General features: G+C 37.2%; 1 protein-coding gene across 4 annotated transcripts in view; it reads left to right on the top strand.

Moving 5' to 3' along the window:
* LOC149064689 (uncharacterized) overlaps positions 1-27,659 on the top strand; it is a 209,366-nt gene that overhangs the window by 67,899 nt on the left and 113,808 nt on the right. For all 4 annotated transcript variants that reach the window (XM_089255119.1, XM_089255114.1, XM_089255113.1 and 1 more), the window contains one exon: positions 21,644-22,035. In XM_089255119.1, the coding sequence (XP_089111245.1) occupies positions 21,930-22,035 (106 nt within the window). In that variant the 5' untranslated portion in view covers positions 21,644-21,929. The remainder of the gene's footprint in view (positions 1-21,643; positions 22,036-27,659) is intronic.

Below are 27,659 nucleotides of genomic sequence, written 5' to 3'. Positions count from 1 at the left end.
TATTGTCAAAAGTCTCATATAATAAATATTATTTACAATAATAGTTTTTTTCTGATCAAATAGAACTTTCTATAAATTATTAATTGAAGATAAATGCTTAGCCTTAATTCTTATATTATTTGTATATAAATGTTTAATATTAATTATTCACCTCAAAAAATCATATCCAACTGTATTCGACATCATAATTCGTTCAACAACAAAAAAAATTTTAACAAAAGTTTGCTTGAAACTTTTTATTTCTTTTCCTTTAAAAAATAATAATAAATCATAAAATTGCCTTAAAAAATGTCTTTCTTTCTTAATAATGATAATAATACATACACATTTCTCTCTTTTGTAGAGAAATTTCTGTATACGAAATTTTGAAAACTGAATTTAAAAAAATCCTAATAAAAACTCTTAAAATTTTTGATTATTTAATACCTAAAAACAAACCAAACATCTCTCGCTCATTCGAAATTTCAATGAATATATTTCATTTTTTTTTTTCATAGCTCTTGAATTGTTCAAGAATTTCTTTGAAATTTTCCTCAGAAATTTAAGAAATAAAATATTTCCGATCAATATCGATGTGCTTATCTAAATACAAATATTGAAAAACTATTGTTTCGGCGACATAATATTGTAATTACGCGCGTGTTTGATGTGTCATGGGCCTATGGCTTCTGTGGACAAAACAACCACCTGTATAAATGCGCATTGATAACGGTTGAGAAATCTTCCGTGACATGTTATTAGTCACTGATCCGGAATGTGCCTCATGTGGAGAGAGAGTGTGGGGGGGGGGCACTGAGCCTTCATTTTTGTGCTCATGAAGCCGGTAAAATGTTTCCATATATACAATACATGATCATGTATTACCAACATTACGAAACATAACCCTTCCCTTTTTCTATGGTCCAGCTGTCGCTATGGTCAAGCAGAACCGAACTTGTCGTTATATGGAAAATAATCACACGTTTTATATAATACATAATATCTATCACATAGAAACCCCACATGATGTATACATTGAACATTGATCTGATCGGTTTTTCTTCTTATTCAAAAATAAGCAACTAAGTAATTATTGAAAATAATTCTAACTTGATTATTAATCTTTTATAAATCCCTGTCTCTAAGATCAGTGTTTTTCATTAACACTAACCCACAGATCCCCGAGTCCACCAAGAGAACCTAGGACCACCACTAGAGCTATTTCATAGCCACTCAACTTTTTTTTCCATGCAATTTCTAATTTGTTCGGAAAGTATCCCATGGACCTATCTACATACCTCTTTTTGGAAACCACTGCTGCAGTTAATTTCAAAGAAATCTAAGATTTATCATAAATAAAAATTCAAAATCTTATTCTCTTCCAGAATAGCAATAACACTTGGTTTATACAGGGTTAGGCTTTCGGACACGATTAGGTCCAATTAAATTCAGAACCTGAAAGCGTCATCTATATATAATACGTAATTATTAGTTACTACATTTATAGGAAGGGGGGATTACATTTTGTATAAATTTATTTTAAATTAAAAAAAATTATTATAATTATATATTTTTTATCCATAATGGAGTTGATCCCGTTTCTAACGATCCTATTTGGAATATTTTGCGCTTAGTACGACTAATTTTCGTGGTCTCAATACGTTTTTTCACAACAGTATTTTTTTGGAAAACGTTATAAGCGGGATCCACTGTAATACAGTAAAGGCTACAGGAACTCGACGTTCCTGAGGAAACCGGTCTATTTGAGATTTAGCCACTTTATAGACAGTGAGAGAAATGAAGTATGATATATAAATGTAAAGAAAATTATTTAGGGGAAAATTATGGATTATAAAAAAAACTACAAGTGGTTCCTGCTAACGTTTTCCAAAACACTGTTACGAAAAAACGTTTTAAACGGGGGAACGCTTTAACAAAAAAAACTCTCGTTGAGTATTAGAAAGAGTTGAGACCACGAAAATAAGTCGTACTGAGCGGGGAAACATTCCAAATGGGAACGTTGTAAACGTTCCTCTGTAATATGGAAATATAATAATTTATAGCGAAAATTACGGATTATAAACAAATAATTCTTTAGAGAGTGACTTTCCAAAGAACTTACAATTTCCGATAATACTATTTATTGTCACAACGGATTTTTACTCCACACGTTAATAGTTTTTTCACTCAAAAATTACCCTTGAATGCTTTTTGTGTTTGGGTATTAAATATTATCAATAATTCAATACCAAACCAAAAAAAGTTTTTTGATAATTTTGATAATTAATTAAGAATAATTCAATGAAATAATTAAAAATTCATTTCATTAAACTACAGTGAAACTTCGATATAACGATATTCCGTACACCAAGAAAAAATATCGTTGTATAAGGATTATTGTTATATCGAGAGACAACGTTATCATGGCATGCCATGAAATTTATGCAGCTGATGGCATATATATATTTTTTTAAATCGGCGTTGTTGGTACCTTCAAAAAATTCTCTTTTGTGTATTTAGCACAAAATATTTTAATTGATTAGCTGATGAAAGAAATTCAGTTAGATGTATTGCTCCTGTAGAGAGATTTATCGCAGTACACACTTTGGTATATCACACTAAAAGTAGTGATACCGAAAACTTCATCAACACCTTCGCTGATCACACTCAGGTGATACCAAAAATACCAATATTATTAGACGTCCTCTCGGAAGAACTAAAATATGTGATGAGTATAAAAATGTATTGAAGGATATTTTTCGAGCGAAATGTAAAAAATATCCTTGTAGCGGTTTCAAAATCACCTAAAAAAATATCGTTATAGTTGTTCTATCGTAGTGAAGGATATCGCTGTATGAGAGGAGTTTTTAAAATTATAGACTTTTGGCAATTCCCAAACAAGATTCGAAAAAATGTCGTTGCAGAGGGATTTATATCTTATTCCGGCTTGATTGCCTATACTGAAAATCAATGAGATTGGTATATTCTATAGTTGGATAAATTCAATTCCATATTGTATAAGACAAGACTATTAGGCGATTATGTACATAATTACAATGGTACGTTTACGGAATGATTAATTGTAGACAATGTCGATCACAATTTTTATTCCAGATTCCTCATTGTATATATGAAATATCGTTGTCGGGATACATCCATCCTCCGGGAACGCTTCGATATCTCTCGGAGATGGGAAGCGGGGTGTGTCCGGTCCTTCAATGTTTTCAATGTAGAGGGATTTATCCTTATATCGAGTATCGTAGCGAGGTTTCACTGTAAATCACACAATATTTAAAAATGATCAAAAGTACTTTCCGCACGTTACTTTACTGTTATTATTATTAAGATACAGTTTAATTTCGATTTTAACAATTGAATGTAAGGCACAATCTTAGGATATATTAAAGCCGCGAAATAGAATCGAAAACCATTTTGATAGAAAGAGAGTGCGTTAACCCATAATGGCGAAGAAGTAAGTACCAACTAAATTAGCCGAAAGCCACGCGAACGTAATTTTGTTGTTTTTTTTTTTTCCATGTCAATCTTATAAGAAAAAAAAAAAAATAACAAGAACTCCCTGTGCATGTGGTTCCGACTCTAGTTTTATTATTATTATTTTTTCAATCTGATTTTTACCGCTGACCACCTGTTTTCCAAAGAACGCCGAAAGAGAAAGAAAACCAAAACGTATTTTATATGGAACCTATCCCTAAAACCGTTTGAACATTGACAAGAGGGGGGTATGCGTGTGAAGAAAACGCCGATGTTGTAACGATGGCAGGCCGCGTCATCACCGACGGCGAGTAACTGATACCCCGTCCGTGTCGACTTGGTGTGATGGACGTCGCCGTTCTCTCTACGCAGCCCCATCGGTTGCTTTTTTTTCTTCTCCCCCTTCGGAACGGTATCTCTCTCTCTCTCTCTCTCTCTCTCCCCGACCGGTTTCCACATCAAACTACCATTTTTACTCTTTTTTTTATCGCTGTTAATTATTTAATTATTTTTATTGAATTGATCATCAAAAACATATTCCCAAATACGTGCTGTCATTTTCCCCTAATAGACTATAATAACCCGCCATTTCTGATTTTCTTTGAGTGACTATTCGAGTATATACTAATGTGTGTTGTTGTTTTTTTCTACATCTTCTACTTTGGATTGATATATATATATAGTAGATAAGTGGTTCCCGAAGTGTTGTAGTGTTCGTACGTCCGGGGGAGAATGTGATGGGATGTCCAGGGGCTCGCGAAAAATAATCAATATAATGGTTCTAATTCTCTAGTCAAGAAATGTGCAAAACGCCATTCAATAACGTTTCAGTCATGACGAAATATACAAGACGTTACGCAAGCCTTCTACGTATACCTAGGAATAATTTCAACGTGGAAAGTTAAACCGTGATTTTTCAATTAGCACTTACCCGTGGACCCCCCCCCCTTCCCCCGCTTCCTGGTCAAACACACACAGATAACCTCCTCCTGCGCAATTTCGTAGTCACTCTCCCCCCCCCCCCTCTTTGCACTGAAACAAATCCACTGGATCACTTTATGAAAAACACTATCGCAGTCGTTCTCAAACTTTTTTCTCCCGTGGCTCTCTAGAACAGTCTAACAAAGAATCACTTCAAAGACCGAATAGGCACACACACACACAACATTGCCACGACTCCCCTGACAATGGTTGAAAACACTCACAGAAGCCGCGATGCACTCTTTGGGAACCGCTGACCTACTGGTTTCAAAAAGCCACCAACTTCTCATTTATCCGATGTCTCGAAGAACCCTGGGGTTCCCCAAACATTGTTGGGGAAGTTACGTGAAAAACAGCAGTTTCAAGGGTTCTCTTAAACGTGAACATTATTTCAGAAGTATATTACATATGAACATCATTGGATTCCTTCGCATGCGGACATTTTTTCAAGAATTCTCCAGAACACGGGTATCATTTCAAGGGTTCTCCAGAACACGGGTATCACGTTAAGGATTACTTTGAACATGGGTATTGCTCCAAGGGGTCCCCAGAGCACTGAAATTATTTCAAGGGTTGTGCGAGGATAAGAATTTTGAGGGTGAGATTATATAGAACAGTTGTACGTCCTGAACCTATGGTACGCGTGCCCCAAGGGTATGTGATGGGAAAAAATACAAATACACTTTATAAATATTGAAATACATTAATCACATTGATACAATATGCCAAGGGATGCATAAGTTACTCAAATACTCATTTTCCGACAGAATACTTGAAGCATGAAAAGTTGGAAACCACAGATCCATCGTAGCGTTTCCTAAACGGTGTGCTGCAGGGTATCTGTCAGAAGTGTAACGAGATAGTTTGTGGATAAACTTATATTTGACAGTTGTATAAGAGCACTGTTAGATTCCATGGGAATATGCTGCGTGGGATGCCTCCAAAATTGAACATTTAGTGCCGCGAAATATTTATAAAATTCTAATGAGCGAACAAAACAAAATTTAGGAATCCCTGATCTGTTTTATCATATTCTAATCCATGGACGGATGCAGAGAGGGCAATCGTTCAGTGAAAAATTTGTATTATTAGCATAGAAAGAAGGACGGAGGTGGACATCCGTCCCCCGCCCCCCCCCCCGTTCGAGGAGTCTGTATCCACTTATGTTCCAATCCGGCCCACGAAAGTTGTTCCGTTATAAAAGTATCGACACACATACAATAGCATGAATGCCTCAGCTGACCATATTCTTTCATGAAAATTATGATCATAATTATCAGGATGCAATTTTATTCATGTCATGAAAATAATTCTTGATTTCAGAAATCCAACGGGAGCCTTGTTGAAAACATGGGAAGAAAAGGAACATTTTATATAAAAAATCTGGATGGTCAAAATTACGGGAATATTTCGTAAAATACCGGTCACGTGGCCACCCTTTATATACAGGGCTTCCATAATTAAAAGACCCTATTTTAAAGTAGCTTACAGGCGAAACCAGTTATCAGAAAATTGTGAAATTTGTGATGGGATTTTGTTTCGGGGAAAAAGAAATTAGTTGCACATGTAGCCCCTAGAGGGTGTTTTATTAAGAAATGACACATTTAGGCAAACGATCACAATTTTAACAATTGTTAGACACTTTTACAATTGTTACTGTAACAAAACATGTTCCACATGATGGCCATCATTTTCAGATACCATGTGAAATCGCAAGATGGCATGTTCCACAACTGACCGAAGTGCCTGCGGGGAAATGTTTAGCACGTAGCGTGAAATGCTGCCTTTAAGGTCAGGTAAAGTTCTTTGATTGTGGATTGTCACGACTTACCAGACGTTTCAAATGTACCGAAAGCCAAAAATTTCATGGATTAAGGTCCGGGAATCGGGGGAGTGTAAAATGTGTTTTAAGAAAATTCTTAACACACACTCTGCAATGTGTGGAGAAGCTCCGTCTTCCATAAAGATTGTGTCTGCAAGGCAGCGACATGCTTGCAGAGCCGGAACAATTTCGTTCTGTAACAGTAATGCATATCACTTCCAGGTGATCGGACATGTCACTGGACCTGTAGAACGTAACTCCTCGTAGAAGTATAAGGACCGAGAATAAATGATGCAGTAAATCCACACCATACCGTCACTTTTGGTGATTGCAACGGAACCTCTGATAGCGTGCGGATTTTCTGGTTCCCAAGTTATTCGGCAGTTGTGAGTATTGACTGCACCATCCATGTGAAAATGCGCTTCGTCTGTCCAGAGGATATTCCAAGGCCATTCTGACTCGACCTCAACGCGAGCTGAAAACTGCAGTGAGAACCGGAGTCGAGCGTCATAATCATGTGGAAGCAGCAGCTGCACAAGTGAAAGTTTGTACGGATAATATCGGAGGATATTCCGCATGGTCTTATGGACAGTTGAACGTGAACAATCCAATGCCTGACACTAGAATTTGAAGAGAATTACCACGAACTTTTTACCACGAGAATTTGAAGCTGTCCTCTTCCACCTGAAGCGAAACCTCCTGTACTGCGTCTATAGAAACGGGTTTTCTTCCTCTTCCAGGACGAACAGCCAACGATTCTGTGGTTTCAAATTTCGTTATCATACTCAGAAGGTTTTTAACATTCATTGGACCTTTTCGAATCCTCTTCCAAGTCCGATATCTCCGTAGAGCAGTTACTGCGGAATTGCCGTTTTGGTAAAACAATTTGACCGGGAAAGCGCGATCTCGTAAACTTATCGTCATTGTGAGCAGCAAACACATTGAGAAACAAGATCATCCGCGAATATTTCTAGGTTTTATAACAGCTGCTGCGTGACATCACATAAGTTTACATGTTTACCGCAGGTATTCAAAGGGAAACGCCCTCTGGTGGTGACATGTGCAACTAATTTTTTTCCCCCTTGAAACAAATTCTCGTCACTTCATGAAGTCGTCCACAAAATTTCACACTTTTCTGATGGCTGGTTTCGCCTGTAGGCTACTTTCAAATAGGGGCTTTTAATTACGGACGCCCTGTACAAGTTTCTAACCCCCGCTAGCGTAAGAAATACTGCATATCTTGGCCCGCAGACTGTTTTACATTGAAACCCCTGGTTTACATTGAAAAGAGTTATAACTGATCACGATCAATCCATTGTATTTTTTTTTATAAATAACATTAAAATAAATCATAATTCTTTTGTAGTATAAATCTCATGGTCAAAACATACTGATTCTTATATGACCTGTTTTACAATTAGCTGACGTAAAAAAGTTATTGGAACTAATAAGCAAATTAGAGAATAATTACATTATATTATTATTACTATTATATTATTATTTTTCGGATAATAATTTTTCAATAGCAGTCTCAGATGATTGATTTGTATAAAATCAATTTGTTTTCTAGACTAAGCAGAGCCTCTGAGATTGCATTTCTCACCCATAATCAATCTCCAAATATCGATTATTTATTGCTGATTAAATTTGATCAAATATTTTGAAGGCGTAATTAACTGGCTTTACCCTGTCATAATGCACCTTCTTTATGTTTACGCATGCGTGGTTTTAAAAGTGATTGGTTTTCACGGCCAAATACACAATAAACTGTTATTGAATTTTTTTGATAATTTCACTTTCATCTAAATTTGAATGGAATGATTTAGATGTTATGAATCACCGTTGCATGTGGGTTAGGGCTGTATTTGGATGAGGGCTGATCAACATAGCTTATTCTAGTGTTTTTCAAAAAGTGGGCCGCGCGTTGAATACTTAAGGATCTCGAACTTTTGTCATCCTCGGCTCCCTTACCCAATGCATGCACAATTCATCTACAGCTCCCTAGAATATATTTCATTAGATATTTTCACTTGTAAAAGCATCACTTCAAAGCATGAATAGGCACACAGATATAATGAATCTATAACTAATAGAACAAAGGAATTCAGAATTTACAAAAATCGAGAATTAATAAAAGTAATGAATTTCGAATTAATAAACAAAATAAATTTGGAGAATCAATAAAAGAAATCAATTCAGAAACAATAAAATAAATCGATTCAGAATTAATAAAAATCCAAAATTTAATAAAAGAATTCAGAATCAATATAAAGAATCCGTAATTAATAAGAGAAATTATTTCAGAATTAATAAATATTCATTTTTTTTTAAAAATCAATGATTTCAAAATTAATGAAAATTCGCATCTAACAAATGAAATTATTTCCGAATTAATGAAAGTCTCTAATAATTTCGGTCACTTATTCGAAGCCCTTGGCCTGAGCCCCATTCAGACGCCACTGCTACTTCACCAAACACCAACTCTGGCCATATCGCTATATTGCTATTTACTGCCATTAGTGAGATGGGTTGGAAGTGAAGGTGCTGTCTATCGGTGGTCGCCTCGAGTTCGTTTGGGAAAATATCTTATCTATATCCTCCCTTGGGTTCGAACCCGGTACCCTCACAACAACCTTCACGATTGTAGACGAGCATCTTACCACCATACCACTCGGGCACACAGACGCCACTGCTGTCCCTATACCGTTCGAACATCGAAAGAAGAGCAAAATAAGAGATCTCGCCCTAAAAATGGTCCATAATTACCTAAAGACGCCATCCTGTGGCTTACTACTATTAGAAATTAAATCAAGAGAGAGCAGAGACGCTAGCCGTTTAGGTGACTAACCAGTTAGCCGAGACGCACACTTTGAGAAACACTGCCATAAGATGTTAAGAAGGTCCAAAGAATGTTTTATAGAACAAAGAAAAACAGAAAATACTGGTTTCTTCTTTGTTATAAAACATGGTTCCGTTTGTGTTTCATCAAAGGGATGTGATAATTGAAAAACGCCAGCTCATACCAAAGGCGACAGCTTAGAACACAGGTCTTCAACATTTTCCGTTCCATGAGCACTGCCTACGCCATACACGCTCAAACCATGACCCGCGGGGCAATTGTGGCCCTTGGGGTTATTTCATGTGGCCCGCAACCTCAAACCTAATTTTGTAAAAATTATCTAAGCAGAGCAATTGCAGATTCCCCCCATCACTTCAGTGTGGCTCGCAGTATATTTCCAGCTAACTCACGCGACCCGCGGTTATATACAGGGTGCATCAAACACAGGGTATGGCATTTTATTGGTGAACCGTTGATCCTAGAAGCATACTTCCAATTAGAAAATGTCGTGTAGTACTCCGATATGCCATTCATGTTTCGAGGAGAGGGTGTATAGTTCTTAAGGGGCCATTCAAGTATTACGTCAACATCGAGGGGGGAGGGGGGTTCGGATTTGCTGACTTTTGATGTGTCAGTGTTTTCCTGACTTTTGCTGACAGGGAGGGACAGGGGGGTCGAAAATGGCTGAAAATCTGCTAACGTAATACTTTTGAATGGCCCCTAAAATAAAAAATAATAATTTTTGAAACAATCCCCGTGTGCCCAAAAACCCAATTAGAAAGTTGTTGCTCAATCTCTCCTTATGCCAACAGAAAAAAGAAATGCGTCTCTAAGTGCAATATCTGAGATATCCTTATATTCGAAAAACGGGGGGAAGTTGGGGATAAAAACAGCAAATGCAAGAATATATATATACCCGTGTTAAAAGTGTGTATGTATAGTCAGGGCCACAACTAGATGCTTGGTCAGCCATGGCGAGCACGCATTTTGGCGCCCTCTCATAATGTTGAAGGAGAGGTTAAAGAGTTGCCCCCCCCCCCTCAGTTGCGGCCCTGTGTAGTGTGATTGGATATTTCCCTGTGGATTTCGTTTGCTGGACCTCTGCATTGGCGAAAACGTAGGGGGAACAAGCACTTTTGTTTAAGGCTCAGGTCGCCTAAAGCGCTTTCAGAAACGTTTTCGCTATTTCGGCCATTCTCTGTGGTGTTTACCTCTGATGAAGAACCCAGAGATGACTCTTTTTTTTCTGCAAATCATTTTTCTACTTTGTTTCGACTGAATATTTTAAATTAATTTCTGATTTTGTTTTTGCACTAAGTTATTTGCTTCCAATATTCATTGCTTTCTATTTAGCACACTATATATTCTAGCTGCCTTTTAAGGCGGTATTCACCGACATGGGGTTTAAACTATAGTCACAATTTTTTGATAAGGGACTTATACGGATTGGTTAAATTCAGGTTTTCAACCAATCATGTTGATCTCTTATCCAAAAACTGTGACTACAGTTTAAACCATGTCGGTGAATACGGCCCTTAGGCGCCAATATTAGTCTGTTATTATGTATTTTTATTTGAATTTTTTTTGTTCAAAAACATTCTTTAAGCTGATTTAAAATATTTGTAATCAAATATATACATATATACAGAGGCGGGAAAACGTTATGGGAATATGAACGTTCTGAGCAATATCCACTGCGACATGGTTGCGCTGGTTGATCAAGTGCTATTGATCAGCGATGTAGCACAAGAATTTCGATGACGATTCCATGCGTGAGAGATCAAAGCCCAGCGAGAGATGTTTTCGACCACCCCGATATCCGAGTTATAATCGTAATCCATGGCTATTGACCATCCATGACCAGATCGACATGGAGCTTCAGATCCCGCATTTAATTAGTGCATCGGTATAGGGCATAAGAGCTAAGAGCCGCTTGGCTGCTGAGTGGATAACGAGAAAGCTCCAGTTTGACGGGTTGGATCTCAATCCCACGAAGTGTGGCGTGGAAAGCAAAGCGTTTTGGAAACGGACGACCTCATTCTGATCCGCCCTCCCAACAAAACCCATCTTTCGCTTGGGCTCATCCCGTGGCCCTCACGTTCATAAGGCTGTATGATGAGATCTGGTGCTAGACTTGCACTAATTTTTGAAATAGTCATTTAACTTTATAGGCTAGCGTTTCCAGCTAGATGAAGGGCGGAGGTGCTCAGAACATAACTTTACCCTGGGACCCGTGATGGTGTTCACACTACCCTGACCCAAGACTTATGTAGTCATAATTATTATAAGAGACATACGTACATAATACTATTAAGTAGCGTTTGTGTGTGTGTGGCTAAACTGGCTAACTACACTGTGAGTGATACCGGCATTTGTAATAGTTTTATGACAGGCAATATTGCTTGGACATGAAATATGTTGGTGCGATATTATCACCCCAAGGCCCGTTGGTAACAATGTCGGAGTCGATGACCCTCCTGGGCTATGCAGTAGCCGCTCGTTATTAGTTTGAATAAAATTTCTGCTGCTGTCTGAAACACATTCCTTAGGAATCTAAGTATCTAAGAAAGCTTGGCTGGATAGTTGGAGCATCTAGGGAAAGTTTCATCGTTGTGTTTCAAGCTTCAGTCAAATTTTCAAGCGTCTAGGAAAGCTTGAATGAATCTGAACGTGTAGGCAGGGCCGCTTTAAGAGTATCATGGGCCCCCATGCCAAGAGTTTTTGTGAGGCCCTACCTGGCAAATTCTCTGAAATTTCATGATTATAATTTTTCTGAGGCTCTTGAGGCCTCCGGGCCGTGCCCTGTTGAGCCCATGTGCATTAAGACATTAAGATGTCACTGCGTGTAGGACCGATGTGTTGAACTTCTACGAAGACTTGACTCAAACATTTACGAAAACTTTGTTCACACTATAAAAGTTTGATAAAAGTTTGTTTATAAAACTTGAAAAATACAAACTATAAGAGGGTCAGTTAAGTTCGTTCGAATGTGTCAGATGTGCTTATTAGTTATATTTTTCAAGCTTTATAAAAGAATTTTTATCAAAGTTTTATAATGTAAAGAAAGAATCCACTGATTTTTTTAGCATCTGTGATCAATGGCATCATGCAACCGATTCGTAATGAAATCCAATGAATCTTCGCTCTCTTCACCCCATTGGATATCCATACGCCGATTTAGAACAGGATTCAAAACCAGCCCTTGAGAGCGCAAATAAAAACAATAGGAATGATTGTAGGTGCGACTTTGGAGGAATCCATTCACAACAATGAAAGATAACGAGGAGAACAAATATTTGACTGCATAAATAGCGCAAGTGTTACACGCGTATTATAAACTGTTTGTATTTAAACACATTTCAAGAGAGTTTGTGTTTGCTCATGACACTTGTTCTCTCGGCAAACATAACCGTACCCTTGACGAGCCACAAAAAAAAAAAAAGAATAAAACGGTTTTTTTAGGGTCGCGTTTAGCAAACTAAAAGCAAGCAAGCAAGCAGCAGTGTGGCAGCCGCAGCAGCAATTATAGCAGCAGCAGCAACAGGCTGCCGGCGTGACAGCTGTGCTAACAGCCCCTTGCCACCTTCACTCACGTAATATACAGTTGACAGACACACAGGGCTCCGTGGATAGAGTATAAAGTATTGCCTTCATCACGCAACGCGATTATTTAGCGTGCATCCCATCATCTCTTTCATTCTCTCGTGGTGTAAAACAGGAAAGAATACAAAATAAAATAAAAAATCATTGGGAAAGATTATGAGAAGAAGGACACGGAGAAAATTAAGAATGAGAATGAAAATGGCGGTTGTTAATTTGCTTTTATTTTTTCCTTTCCAGCTAAGTCCTTTTTATTAAGGCTCCTATGGCTACTCCTCAACATGCGTTCAATTCGGAAATCGCAATAGGAAATTTTCCGTACGTGCAATCAGGTTGCATTCAATTACAAATATTGGTTCATATCGTATATAAGATAACCAGAAAATATATTTTTTTGGGGGGAATTAGAAACAAATATTTATACAGCAAAAAGATCCATATAGTGTTAGGAGTCCTCGAAGTGAAATCCCCTCCGCCATTGACATTCATTACTTTTTCCGCAATGCCTTGGTAATTAAAATCGTGGGAAATGAGGTCTCTGGATTTTGCAGCAAATCTGCATCATATCCGAAAGTGTTTTCACGGAGGTGATTGCAGGTGATCGATAGAAGTGATAATCTACTGGCGTAGGTAAAGGGGAATATGGGGAATTGCACTGTGTCTTCTAATTTTCTCCAGCAGCAGAGTATCATCCATAATGAGGAGTATCATCCACAGTGTCTTCCGTAAATGAGGAAATCTCTAATCAGGGACCGATGGACCACTTTTCACTTCAAGACCCCCTCCTCCCACCCCTCCCGTATTTTACTACCAGGGAACTGCTCAGCTAAAGGAACGTTGGCAAAAGGTTCTTGATACCGAAAGGAATTACTTTGAAAACCTTAAGCAGTGATTCTTAAACTTTAGTGACCCACTAACTTTAGTGACCCATGACTCCGTTGTTCAAGTCATAAATTGGTCTCAGTTCTGAAAAAGTGTTCCCCGCGGAGCGCAGACAGACCTACAACATGATACTTACATAATATGAAAATTCAGGCATTTACCATCTTTCACTTTAAATTATAGAAGAAGGTCCAAATCTGGTGTTGTGAACCTGCGTTGTTTATGAGATGTTACGAGAAATTACTTCAGCATGGCAGTAAGATTTCGGAGAAGAGGGAGAAATCCTTGATAAGGAGCAGTATCACTTTGTTCTCACACTTTCTGGGGCGAAGGTCCACTGCTTATTAATCTCCTTGAACTTGGAGCCACGGTCAGCCCGTAATGTAACCCTTCAGTTCGGACCTTATTTCTTCGGCGCAATTCTTTATCGGGCTCTACTCAAGCACTCCTAAGTCACCCGTTCCTTTTTAAAATAGAGCAAACCATCTGTAGAGAGTCTATATTTTTAGAGGAGAAAGGAAGGAAAGAAATAATGGAATTTTTCATACCTTCTCTAAGGGCTCATGTCTGCCTGTTTGTCAGTAACTTTCACCGGCCATCCCCAGATGTGAATACGAAAAACATAAAGTAACTCCGGACACGGATTTGAAGGACAATTATGAAGGATAGGTTGCTTTCTCAGTCCAAGGCCTTATTTGAAAAAGACATACAAGGCTAGAGAGCAGAACAATAAGATCTGTGCCATCAGGCCCCAGTCGGTGTCTTCGAACTTCGATTTTATCGTCAAGGACTCCAGTCTCATTTTTATTTGATCAACTTTCAATTCAATGTTAACAAAAATATAGCCGAGCTGAGCCGTATCTGCGAATTCGGAACCCGGTACCTCAAGAACGTTTTTAGAGCCTTCCTGATATAATTTATTTTGAGAGGAGGGGGGGGGGGAAGTCAGCATTACATGTGAATGACATGCATGATATCAGAATTTACAGAAATGCTGATAAACGTCAACAGCAAATATGCGTACGTGAAACAAAAATTGATTAAAATTAAGGATTACTGAAAAGAATAATTTGAGAATAAGACACGTTGGCAAATAATTTTAACAGTTAATTGAGAAAAATAATTGATATGATGAGAAAATTATATTAGATAATTGGAATTAATAGTCGATTAAAAAAATCGTTAGAGTGGTTTTTTAATCAGTTCAAATGGTTAATTAAGAGAAAATTTTCAGTTTGCCTTGATTTTAATGTTATTTAAGAAGAGGTAAAGTCTTGTTTAACAAAACAATGGCATTTAACTTTAATTTCATTTTCGATCTCCTCATTTTGTGCGGTTTTATAAATCTCTGAGCACGTAAAAAATTTCAGCAGATCTCGAAAAATGACACCGACAAGGAATCAACTCACACGATATCCGATTATGGGCGGTATTCACCGACATGGTTTAAAGTATAGTCACAATTTTTTGATAAGAGAACGGCACGAATTGGTTAAATTCAGGTTTTTAACCAATCTATGTTGATCTCTTATCCAAAAACTGTGGAGGACGCGGTTGCCCGGTCGATAAGATGCTCGCCTGAAGTACCAAAGGATGTTTAGAGGTGTCGCGAGTTCGATACCCGGATCGTCCTTGTCAGAAAACTTTCCTGACACAGGGGTACAACAAAAAACATCGACTTGACCGGAGCAAAAAATCGCTACCGCAGCCAGCCCCCCATCGAGGGGTTAGCGCACCAACCTCTCGATACGTATAAAAAACAATCCTGCCGTTCGCAATCGGGAATAAATCGTAGGTCCAGGTCTAATTAGCCCTCGTGTGCAGAAAATGGCCGTAGTGCGACAAAAATTATCAATGATCCAAAAATTGTGACTACAGTTTAAACCATGTCGATGAATACGGCCCTACGGTATTCATCGACATGGTTTAAGCTATAGTCACAATGTTTTGATAAGAGATCGACACGGATTGGTTAAATTCAAGGTTTTAACCAATCTATGTTGATGTCTTATCCAAAAATTGTACCTGCAGGTTTAAATCTTATCGGTGTATATATATATACGGCCCTAAGTGGGTTACCCGAGAGATTACGCGGGGAACAATGTAATTGACATTTCACAGTTTAGTTTGTATATTGAAAACTGATAATGGATAAATATAAAACTGAGATAAATATATATACACACACATAAATATTAATAAAGCTTCTAGACCAAATCAGACATTGAAATTATATTTAATTACAATGATCACGATACCTCAGATTTTTATTTTCATTATGAAAGTTAGCGCCCTCTGTTGGAACAACAAAGAACAAAAATAAGATAATTAAATTTACTTATTGAAGACAACTTGAATACTTTTGGAGGCCAGTATCTACCCTCATTTTTTTTTCAATTTCTTAGTAATTCCATTAATTCTAAATCCTTTATTTAATTAAAACCTTACGTATATAATGGGTTGATGTTTATTCCTTGTTAATGTGTGAAGCATAATATTCGTAACACGTACTAAGCGGGGAAAAGTTGAAGTTATCATATTAAGCGGGGAACTTTGGATGCCGGAGGATTCAACCATTTAAGCGGGCATCCGTAATCCGATTAAGCGGGACCGACTGTATTTGGTCACGTACATCGCACATTCACATATACACGGGACCTAGAGAGTTAACAGCAAAATCAATGATTTCAGAATTAATGAGAATTGACTTTCACCAAATCCATTGATTTCAGAATTAGTTAAAACAAGTCTCTAACAACTTGGGAATCTCTATTCACACACACATACATTTATACACCCTTGACCGCTCGATCATCAAACTGAGAACAAAACGAAGTTATCTCACATCCCAACATAATCCATATTTACCTAAAGACGCAATTCTGATCAATCGATCAACCCATAACTATTAGAAATTAAACCAAGACAGAAAAGACGCTAACCGTTCAGGCGTTTAACCAATCGTTTCTTATAGATAATTATTTTTCATATCCCAACAAGAAACGGTTAGGCCGGCCACGACGAGTCTTTTCGGTATCAGTCAAGCGACTAACTCGAGCCTAATCATCCAGCCGTCAACCGTAGACCAAACTTTCCAAAGGCAGTACGTAAAATACGGGTCATAACCGAAAAAACAATAACAAAAAAATCGGATCGTTCTTCAACTCTTTTTCTGGAGGGCCCTATTACATGACTCACCGGCCATGTTACTTCTCTTATTACGCGATTTCTCTTACGTTCACCTACATTATCAGCATCTTTCTTGTGTCGCCGTTTCCGAGATTTTTGATAAAGTATCATCACCCCCACCAACCACTCCATGCTATGAGACGACGAGGGTTTCATTTCTCAAGAAACGCGAGGCCTTTTCCATTGAAAAGTACTCCATTCTAAGAATTAGAGGCCCTTTTTTTTTCGGATGTTTTCTTTGTCGTTGTGTTTCTTCTTCTTAAATATCTTACCATAGACTTTTCTTGTGTTGTTGATGTTGTTCTTTTTTATTCTCTCAACATCTCCTTGTTTAAAAGACTCCATAAGAGACGGTTGGTGTCCGTTGAAGCATAACCAAGCGACCGACTAACATAACCAGTTGAGAATAAAGTCTTAAGTCAATTATACCGACCAAACCGATCTCTTCTCTCTCTTCCTTTATTTTCGGTTCTGCTTCTTTCTCCAAAAGGAATAATGAATCCACGACATTTTCTGTTTTGTTTTACTTTTTTTTCTTTGCCATCCGAAGAATACTGAATGCTTATACGGATAATATATGTATTTGTATGGCTATTTACTGATTGGTCATTCAAAAAAAAAAAGGAATGGAAGGAGAGGCCGGTTTGTATGTTCTGAAGGTCAAGTTCTGTTCAGTGTTATTCGTAAAACCTTCAGACGTCTCGTATTCCAGTTACCTACACTATGATCATTCATAGTGTAGGCGGTAGTGCCAACGTCTGTGACCGTTCCATAACTGGCAATATTGCTTGGATATGAAAGGTGTTGTGCAGTATTAGCAGAAAATAACCCGAGGACCCCTTGGTCAAGCACTGTTGGGATCGAGAACCAGAAACTCGTTATAGTTTAAATACAATTTCTGCTTCACTCTGAAACACATTCCACAGGAATTAAGAAGTTTGATCGTTGTTTCAAGTATCTAGGAAAGCTTTAGTGAAGTATGAAGGTTTAGGACAGCTTGACCGATGTATGAAATAATCTAGGAAGACTTGGCTCAAATGCCCACGAAAACTGTTTTAAGCATCTTGGAAGGCTTGGCCTGATGGGTGGAGCGTCTAAGAGAAGCTCGGTCGTTGTTTCAAGCGTCACAAGAATTCTCAACCGGCTAGGAAAGTTTGAATGAAGTTTTAACGTGTAGGACAGCTTGGACTGATGTGTTAAACTTCTCGGAAGACTTGGCTTAAACATCTACGAAAACTATGTTTTAAGTATATAAGAAAGGGTTGGCATCTTTTAAACGTCATAAAACCGGTTGACTGATGTTTGAAGCATCATAAAAGGTTTCTAACTAATCATTAGTTAACCCTTTCTTAGATGCTTAAAACATTACTGATGTTTTAAGAATCTAAGAAAGAGTTTAATTACGATATAAGCATCTATGATAAACGGATTTGCAGTTGGGGGAACTGCTGATGCTCAAGCACCCAATGTGTTTTACAGCGTACGACCGAGTGCCACCAGAATTGAATTACAAATCAAAACCTCCTACGTAAAGATTAAGCCGAGCACCCACACAGGTATGAAAAAATTCCGACTCTCCAATCCATGATGTCTCAAGTATCCTCCTCTCCAGGAGTTAGTGGACTATCTTTGAATAACCACTGATGCAGGTATTCAATGGTCAACTGCAATTATAAAGTGGTGGGAATTATGTTAATGATGTCTTGGAAGATCGCTCAAGAACAGCAACCTGCTGAAATTTTCACTTTCAAATATATCGTCGACATCTAGCAATCCTTCTCCTAGATGCTCAAAAAATCAACCAAGCCTTTCTAAATACTTGAAACATCTGCGAAGCCTTCGTAGGTGCTTAAAATCTTCCAAACGTCGGTCGTGTTTGGCTATCGAATGTTTTCTCTGCTCTGGGTCTCACCCTTCGAGTCAAAGTCGCACCTTTGCATCTCAGTGGATTATGTTGCAACTTAATTTTTGTTATTCATTCAGTCCCGGTGATTTTTGGTCACTCGCAAGCATCTAGGCCACCTATGAGACTAAGGTCGGTATTTCACTATAAAAGTTTTATAAAATTTCTTATATAAAACTTGGCAAATGTAACCAATAAGCTTGTCGGTTGCATTTGTTCGAATGTAACCGATAAGCTGAAGAATTGCATTTTGGAAATTTTATAAAAAAATAGCTTTCACATAACTATTATAGTGTAATCCCGACTTAAGACAGAAATTATTTGGCTACGCAGTATGTTATTCGAATTTGTGGGTTTCTAACTAGTTAGTGCCTCCGGGGCAAATATTTACTCTTACGGAAATCAGGCCCAAAATATATCCACATCAATAACGGAAATCGTAATTCTTGGAGATACCTCTTTGAACCTCATTTTATCTCAAAGTACCTCTAGCAGTCTCTGATGATTTATACATCTTATGTAGGCCGTACTTTGTAACACACTGCGTGACTTTTATTTCCGTACTGGGAGTTAGGAATTGGGCCTCTCAACTAAAAAAAAAAAGTCACTGTCAGTATAAAGACCCTAACCATGAAAACGATGGGAAAAATAAAATATACCCATGTCCATTAATATTATCGTCATCATCATCGTCGTCAATGATTCTCTTGGCGTAGTTGAGAGAGAGAGAGAGAGTGTTGGCCACATGTTTCTCATGGATGTCTGTCCGTCCTTCTCAACACTGTGTCTTTACCTCACACGCGACGAACAGATGCTATCATCTTTTTTTTTTCCATCTTTTGTTTTGTAACCGTTGTAACACCGGTTCCTTTCTACCGTTGGGGTTTTTTTTTAATATTGTATATATATTCGGAACCCCCTGAGGGTCCAAAGAAACAGGGTTCCCCCCCCCCCCAACAAAAAAAGATTGTAGTACTAGCAATGAAAGGAGGTAGAGGAAGGTATATATTTTATTTAAGTGTTGATTGTTGGTGAAGATTTTTTTTCCTATTGTTATACCTGCACTCTGATGACTCACTCAGTTTGTATTGTTGCGAAAAAAATCCATTATATTTTCGCCTTTTGATTGATGTTTGGTTCTTTTGTTTTATTGGGAATGTTAACGTGAGATTATTCTGAAATTTTTGATTAAGTGACCAACTAACGTTTGGATCGATAATAGTCACTAATGTTTGACTGACTAACAGTTAATGTGATGTCATCAAGAGTACTGTTAAGATTCCCAGTCACTAGAAGCATTGTTAAGATTCTGTCATTGGAAGCATTGTTAAGATTCTGTCATTGGAAGCATTGTTAAGATTCTGTGATTGAAAGCATTGTTAAGATTCTGTGATTGAAAGCATTGTTAAGATTCTGTCATTGGAAGCATTGTTAAAGCACATTGTCAAAAAACATTGCCCCCCCCCCAAAAAAAAATTGTTTTGAAGACATTGTTAAAAAACACCAAACCCAACCAAAAAACTGAAACTAATTCCTGGACTACCTCTGATATAAAACACCATCACCAAAAGCATTGTTAAGGAACATCGTCACTAAAAGCATTTTTAAGAAACATCGTCAACAAAAGCATTGTTGAAGCTGCATCAAAGTTCGCTATCAATGAAAAACACCATTTTGGTAAACAGAAATTTCAAACAAAAGTATTGTTAAGAGAGATTGTTCAAAAGTTCGCTAAAGATGAACATAGTTCAGATTCATTGCCATCAAAACTATTGTTGAGAACCAATACCACCAAAAGCTAAGAAACACCGTTCTCGAAAGCAGTGTTGAAAACTGTATAATGCTGTCAACAAGACTGTCATTAATGACCATTGTTATACAGTATTAAAAAGGGGATTGTCTTATTTAGAGAATCTAAAGTCATCGAGTTGAGAGTCATTGTAACCAGAAGCATTTTTAAGATGAGTTACCAAAAGCATCGATGAAAGCTGCACAAAGCTGCCCCCTTGAATATTGTTAAACACCCAGTGTTATCAAATGCATTGTTAAGAGACATAGTCATAAAAATCATTGTTGCGAACCGACAAATAGTCTATTTAAAGCATTGTTACAAAACAACAAAGTAGCCTATCTAAAGCATAGTTAAAACCACACAAAACAGTCAACAAAAGCATTGTTAAAAAACTCACAAAGCGATCAACAAGGGCATTGTTAACGCCACACAAAGCGGTCAACAATAGTATTGTTAAAAGCCACACGGAGCAGTCAAAAGAGCATTGTTAAAATAACCGCACAAAGCTGTCAACAAGAGCATTGTTAAAAGTCACACAAAGCAGTCAACAAGAGCATTGAGCATTGCTGAAAACCACACAAAGCAATCAACAAGAACATTGTTAAAAAAACACATAAAGCTAGTAAATAAGTTCATGTAGCTACCCAACATTGCCTATTCCGATAATTATCTGTACAGGAACACTATCTATCGAGACAATGCACAACAACAATGGGTTTTATTGTTAATGAGCTGGAAGCACCCACCTATCAATTTACATGGTTAACTCTCAAATATCGTAGTGCTAGATGTTGTCATAGCACCATACAGACAAGACATCCCGGTAAGGCCAAGGTGGACCCCAATGCGTTAAGACAGCCCTGCGTCTATCGATATGTTTATAATTTAAATTTTATTACAAGTATTGTATTATTCCATGGTCCATTGGCGATCACCTGCACCGTATGCCAGGAGAATAGGGATCCTCCAGGTTTAAGCAATGCAATATATTTACATCCTTACATTTACATATTGAAGTAGGAGGCGCTTCTCGTGTCAGTTTTGTGTGGGCAAGGCGTCCTTAATATAAGTTTAATCTTGGAACCATTCACATATAAAATTATACTGAATAACATTTTATGATACCTGTATCATTTAATATTCTAATGTTTTGATATTTCATAGGGTCCTTGGATTTTCTCCTCGGGAAGTCGAAGGAGATATTGCCGAATCTCGATGACGACGCATCGCAACGGTGGGAACACGTCGAGTGCGCATGCGTGGACGCAATGAAAATACTTCGGAAAACAGACTGAGAAGACATCTTTTGTGTGACGGACAGTGTCATCGAGACACCTTCATCGACGCCACCTTCACCATCATCATCAAGACAAAGTGATAAGTGAGTGCACCCTGCGCAATATAAGACGGACATAAGAATAATTCGCGCAAGCGCAGGAGAGATTTTTGAATGCAAGAGGACATGTACGACATGACGGGGGTGATGATGACCAATTTGGTGTCATCCCCCAACCACATCACTAATCATCCCAACGACATCGACGGCAAAAAGAAACGTGAGTATCTTTACCATTATACAACGCCCGTAAACACCCACGCATGCGTAATAAGTACCCACAATTAACGAACCTGTTACATTTTAACCGAAGCGTCACAGGGGTCTGAATCATCCACATCTCAAGGCCTCACTTCCTGGAGCGGCCACTAAGCCAGAATTTCTGGCAAACCTAATTGACCCAAGATTTTTTTCAATAAGCTCCAGGATTTTTAGTCCTCTAAGGCAGTGATTCCCAACGTGGGCGTTAACACCTCCTGGGGGGCGATGGAATGTTTCAGGGGGGGGGGCTGTAGAAGCCACGAGTATAACATATGATTCTATGGGTTGGATTGCGTTGAGGGGCGATGGAAGAAAAAAATTTCTGAAGAAGGGGGCGATGGGACAAAAAAGGTTGGGAAACTAACCTAAAATCAAGGAATCATCTTTGAAATCGAATTGTTGTTCGTAGACAGAACTTTTGGCAGACCCGCTACACAGTTTTCCATCAAATATTTATCATAAAAATATGCAAGATTCCCCCGGGCACCCAATTAGCCCCGCCAACCTCATTCTCGGGGGGGGGGGGTTTGGGCATGGATATTGAAATACAAAAGACATCTACGGTTAAGTTTTTAAACAAAATCTTAGGGGGAAACTTTCCATAGGGGCACTGAATTTATAGCTTAAATCAGCGGGTCTCTACCTCTATTTATCCGCAGAACAATTTTTAGTATATAATTTCTATGGCGCGAGTCTCCGAGGCATCTTTCTGTTTTTTTAAATCAAATTTACTGATTTATTTTATTTTTCTTGAGTAGCCGCGTAGTCCCTGGGAAGTGCACATGGAGCACCGGTTGAGAACCACTGGCCTAAATTAAAACAAATAATGAAAGGTTGATTTCAGGAACCCTAGCTACAGCCCTCTCATCCCTTTTCTTGTGGGAGGGCCATGGATATGGGTGAAAAAAAATTCTAATTATATTTTAAATCAAATCATCGAGATCCTTAGGCGGGAATTTTAGCGAGCCCCGTCCCCCTCGTATTGATCTTTCCAAATACTTAGCTTACAAAAAAATACGACGAGACCTGTCAGGCTCTTTCCTTGTAGGGATCCTATGGATATCGATACACAAAAATATAAGAATACATTTTTTACATTGAATCATATCACTCCCGAATGGAATTTGCGTAGGCCCTTCTAAAATTAAAAATAATACATGGATGATTTCAGGCATCTGAGCCATACCCCTGTCAAACTCTCCCATTCTTACATGGGGGGGGGGGCATGGATATCTATCCGAAGATGATTTCACTCTCCGCTATTACTACGAAGGTTTCGACAGCTGGTTGATGCGAAGATTAATTCAGGAAATAAAATTCAACAGGTCTTACGGGGGAATCGAACCTACGGCCCGAGTTACATCAACACCACAAGGCCTCCACACGAAGCTTGTGACGTCAATGAAGAAGGCCATTTCTCCTATCACCATTGGATATATTGCAAAAAAACGGTAAAGATATCGTAAATAAAAAACCCTACGAATATTTTTTTTTTTAAATCACAAATCATCAAAGACCACTCCTAACCATTAAAAAGAAATTTCTAGAAAATTCCAAGATGTTTACGACTTTCTAATCATTCAAGAAGTTGCGTATATGTAATTTTTTATCTCTTTCTTTTAAATAAAAATAAAAATGCGGAATTCTTGAACGATTTCCTATTAAAATACCTGATATTTAAGGGGGGAAAGAATTCCCTATCGATATCAAATATACTTTCTCCGTTCGAATCTAATCGGAATTTTTCTACGTAAAAGAACACACCCAATTTTTATATTTGTTTTTGTAAAGGGGGGGGGGGGATCGATGTCATAAAAATTTATTTCCTGATAATTCTAGTAATTTTAAAAAGACTTGTTTCGAGTGTATGAATGAACTTGTAAGAATTTATTTATTTTCATTTATAGGAAAACTAATTATTTCAGTGATTTCAAGATTGATTTTCGTTGATTGTGGATGTTTTATTTGATGTTCTTGTTTTTATATGGAATTATTAGAAAAAAGTGTGTCTTTAAGTGAGTAAAATAAGTGTCAGTGTCATAAGTGTCTTTTTAACAATGTTTTTTTCAGTGTGGTTGATATTACTCCGTCTTAATGCATAGGCTAAATACTGCCGGTTGGTGAATTAAGGGACTCTGAGATGACCGTACATGATGTCAATTGTGCCAGATTCTTAGGAGCCTCGATTCATTGCTTTCCCCGGGGACGCATGATGCCGTTAAAAGGGAGCTGCTGGAACGGGTCGGGGGAGGTTAAATCTACGGATTCGATATGTGGCAGTGATTCTCGAACTTATGACTCCTTTTGCTTGATAATATTTACTCGCAGCTTCTAGAATAGTCTAAAGACGAATCACTTCAAAGACACCCATAAAATGCAAATGCTACCGTCTCACCGGCGCGCGTCCCTGACGAAGAATAATGACTCCACCAGGAGCCGCGGTGCGCACTTTGACAACCAAAACTACCACAACTTAACCGTACGTGTTCTTTGAGAACCACTGCAATATGGGATCGTATGGCTTAATAGGATCAACATCGACCACGGCCGTGACACCAACGCGGTTCGAACCTGGATCCTCACGATGAGAGTCCAGCAGGATGCTCACACGGCCACAAGGCAGCGGAACCCCTGCACTGGAAATTTTCTCAAGTTCTTGTTATTTAGAAAACATAACGAGAACTATTGTTTTTCCACTGTTGCTCATTACCCTTTCTCGTAGAATCCCGATGTCTGGGAAACGCTCGTCTATTTTCTTCAAATCAATTCAGTGGCAATCTATGATTGGCTCCGGAAGCGAAAGATGACATCGGAGAAGTGGCCTTATTTAGAATATCAGGGAAGCTTCGTATCCTAAAGCTAGCCCCCCCCATCCCCGAGATTAGGAATTTTCGCGGGCCCTCTCGTTGAATTTTCAAAAAAAAAATAGATTTTTCTTGGGCTAAACCCCAAACGGCCCATCCTTTGAGGGGCATTGGAACAGATAAGAGGATATATTTATTTTTTAACCGATTAAATATTTTCATATACTTTATTGAATAATCGCATAATTACGATAAAATCGTAAATTTTCCATCATTCCAAAAAACAAGACTAAAAATCGAAGTTCACGCGTATTTCTCTGCTCTGATTCCATCGATACAGACCGATAGTCAATGAGTCATTCCGTATTTCTAATAATGATGATGATGATAATAATAATGACGATAATAATTTTCATATATCGGTCAACAGTTATTACGATTATCATGATACCTTGGACCGCGTAAATTTTTTGGAAGAAACGAAATCCAAATCTGATTAACCCTGGGAAAAAAAATACTCCAACGGAAAATTTCCGACTTTGTAATGATCTAATATTGGTGAATAATGTCTTATTCTTCCGTATATTGATAATATCTTGGTGGTGATATTTTATGGGATTTTTGGACGAATGATCTTTTAATGGATATTCTATAGTTTGATTCATATATAAGTATTTTTTGGCTCCCACGTTTTTTTTTTTCATCGTAGCCATTGAGTATGTTACCTCGATATTGGAAAATAATTAAATAATTTTCATTTATAGATGGTGCTGGTAAAATGATAGTTCTTATTTCCATCCATGCACCAAATTTTCAATAAATATATTAAAATTTATAAAAAAATATGTAATCAATGAGTTAGAGAACTCAAAGAACTTTGAAAAGTTATCAAAAAGTAATAAAATCGATAAAATTAGGAAAATTATAAAAAGCCTAAGGGAATTGGCAAAAATTTAGCTACATAAGGTCAATATTTGTGAAAAAAAATCGCAAAAATATAAGAAAATCTAGAAAATTATTGAGTTAAAAAATTGAGAAAATCTAGAAAATTATTGAGTTAAAAAATTGGAAAAATTCTCAAAAATACGCAAAAAATTGAGCGGATTAAAAAAAAAATCTGCAGAAATTAAGAAAAATTTCTGAAAATCCATGGAAATAAAAAAAATCTAAATAAATCAAGATAAATCCTCAAAATTAAGAAAAAATGACTACAAAATTAAGCATGATAAAAAAAAAATTAGTTGAAGAACTCAAAAATTTGAAAAATTCAAAATTGAAAAAAATCGGAATATTAAGACAAATCCTTGAAAATTCGCCAAAATTGACATGGTTTAAAAATCACATAAATTGAGAATAACTTTTAAAAATCACGGACATAAAAAATTCCGAAAATTAAATTAAGATAAATACTGGATATTATGAAAAACTTCTAAAAACGCATGCCAATGGAGAAAATTTCGAAAAAAAAGTTAAAGAAATTAAAAAGATAAATCCTGAAAATTAAGAAAACTAATTACAAATAATGTTATCATTCGGTTATTATTTATGCTGTTGAAAGAATGGAACGGACAAATATCATAATATGGGAAAAAATCGCTTATAGTTACCAGGACTTCGGATATTGTTATAATTTTGTTTCCGTCGAAAGTGTTTTTGCGCCTTCCTATAGTGAAGGCAAATAATGAAGAAAAATCCCTTTCCTTCAGTTTTTGATCAATTTCTTCCTGTTGATCAGATTCAAGTTATTTTTCCCGAGAGATTTTCTCGAGGGATCTATGAAACGTGTATTGCACATTGAAAAAGATGGACAGTTCCATTCTAACGCCTCACAATGGCTGAATAACAAAAATTTAGGATTTTAGCTCAAAATATATAAAAGAAGTCCCGTTTTAGAATAGAATTTTTTTTTAAAAAATAAGGACGATTGAACAATTAGCAACCAATTATGTGGGAACGAAAAGTGTACCGTTTTAACCAATACACGTTCACCATACATCCCGTTCGACTAAACGGGAAGTATGATCAACGTACTTGCAAACTGAACTTTTTCGGATATAGTTATCATTTGGTTATTGGTATCAGAAACCCCGAATCCCGATATGATCACATTAAGTGGCGTGGATTGTACTTCCTTTTCGTTGAAAAATCATAAAAAACAAAATTCAAAGATAATATTCTCGTGTAAGAGATGAAAAAAAAAAATACTTTACAAGGAAAAAATGTCTTGATAATACGAAAAAATTCCAAAACTCGTGCGAAATTCTCATAGTTTGGGAGGGGGGGGGGGGAACTCACATACATCTCATTTATTATAAGATATTAACATGGCGGACGGGTAGTAAGGAGTATTGATGGTTTATAGTACAAGAATATTATAGACTTATTTCCATTCCATCGATGAGAAAAAAACAGGAAATAGAATAAAAAATAATAATAATAATAAAAACAAAATGGCGTGATCCTGTGTTAGATGAAGCAACGATGCGTTAAGAGAGTGTGGTTTTTCTTGAAAAAATAAAATCATTTTCTTTAAGAATTTTTCTTTTTACGATCATAAGAAAGTTTCCCGAAGGAATATCTCTCTCTTGTTCTTCCTTCGATCATCTTTAAGATCTTCTTTGTGAAATATCGGATCACTTGATCTTCCCAAAAAAAACTAAGAAAAAGGATGATGTTCGCGTCCTTTTCTTACATTTTTAAAAAGAAAAAAACAAAAATTTTGTGGATTTCGTGGAAAATCGATGATATATGTTTGTTGTTGTTGTCTGTCGGTCATAAC

Source organism: Pholcus phalangioides, unplaced genomic scaffold (genome assembly GCF_987345545.1).
Source record: "Pholcus phalangioides strain wild (caught in Gottingen) unplaced genomic scaffold, Ppha-v1.0 ptg000042l_1, whole genome shotgun sequence".
Classification (NCBI taxonomy): Eukaryota; Metazoa; Arthropoda; class Arachnida; order Araneae; family Pholcidae; genus Pholcus; species Pholcus phalangioides.
This window is presented reverse-complemented; position numbering and strand designations above follow the sequence as displayed.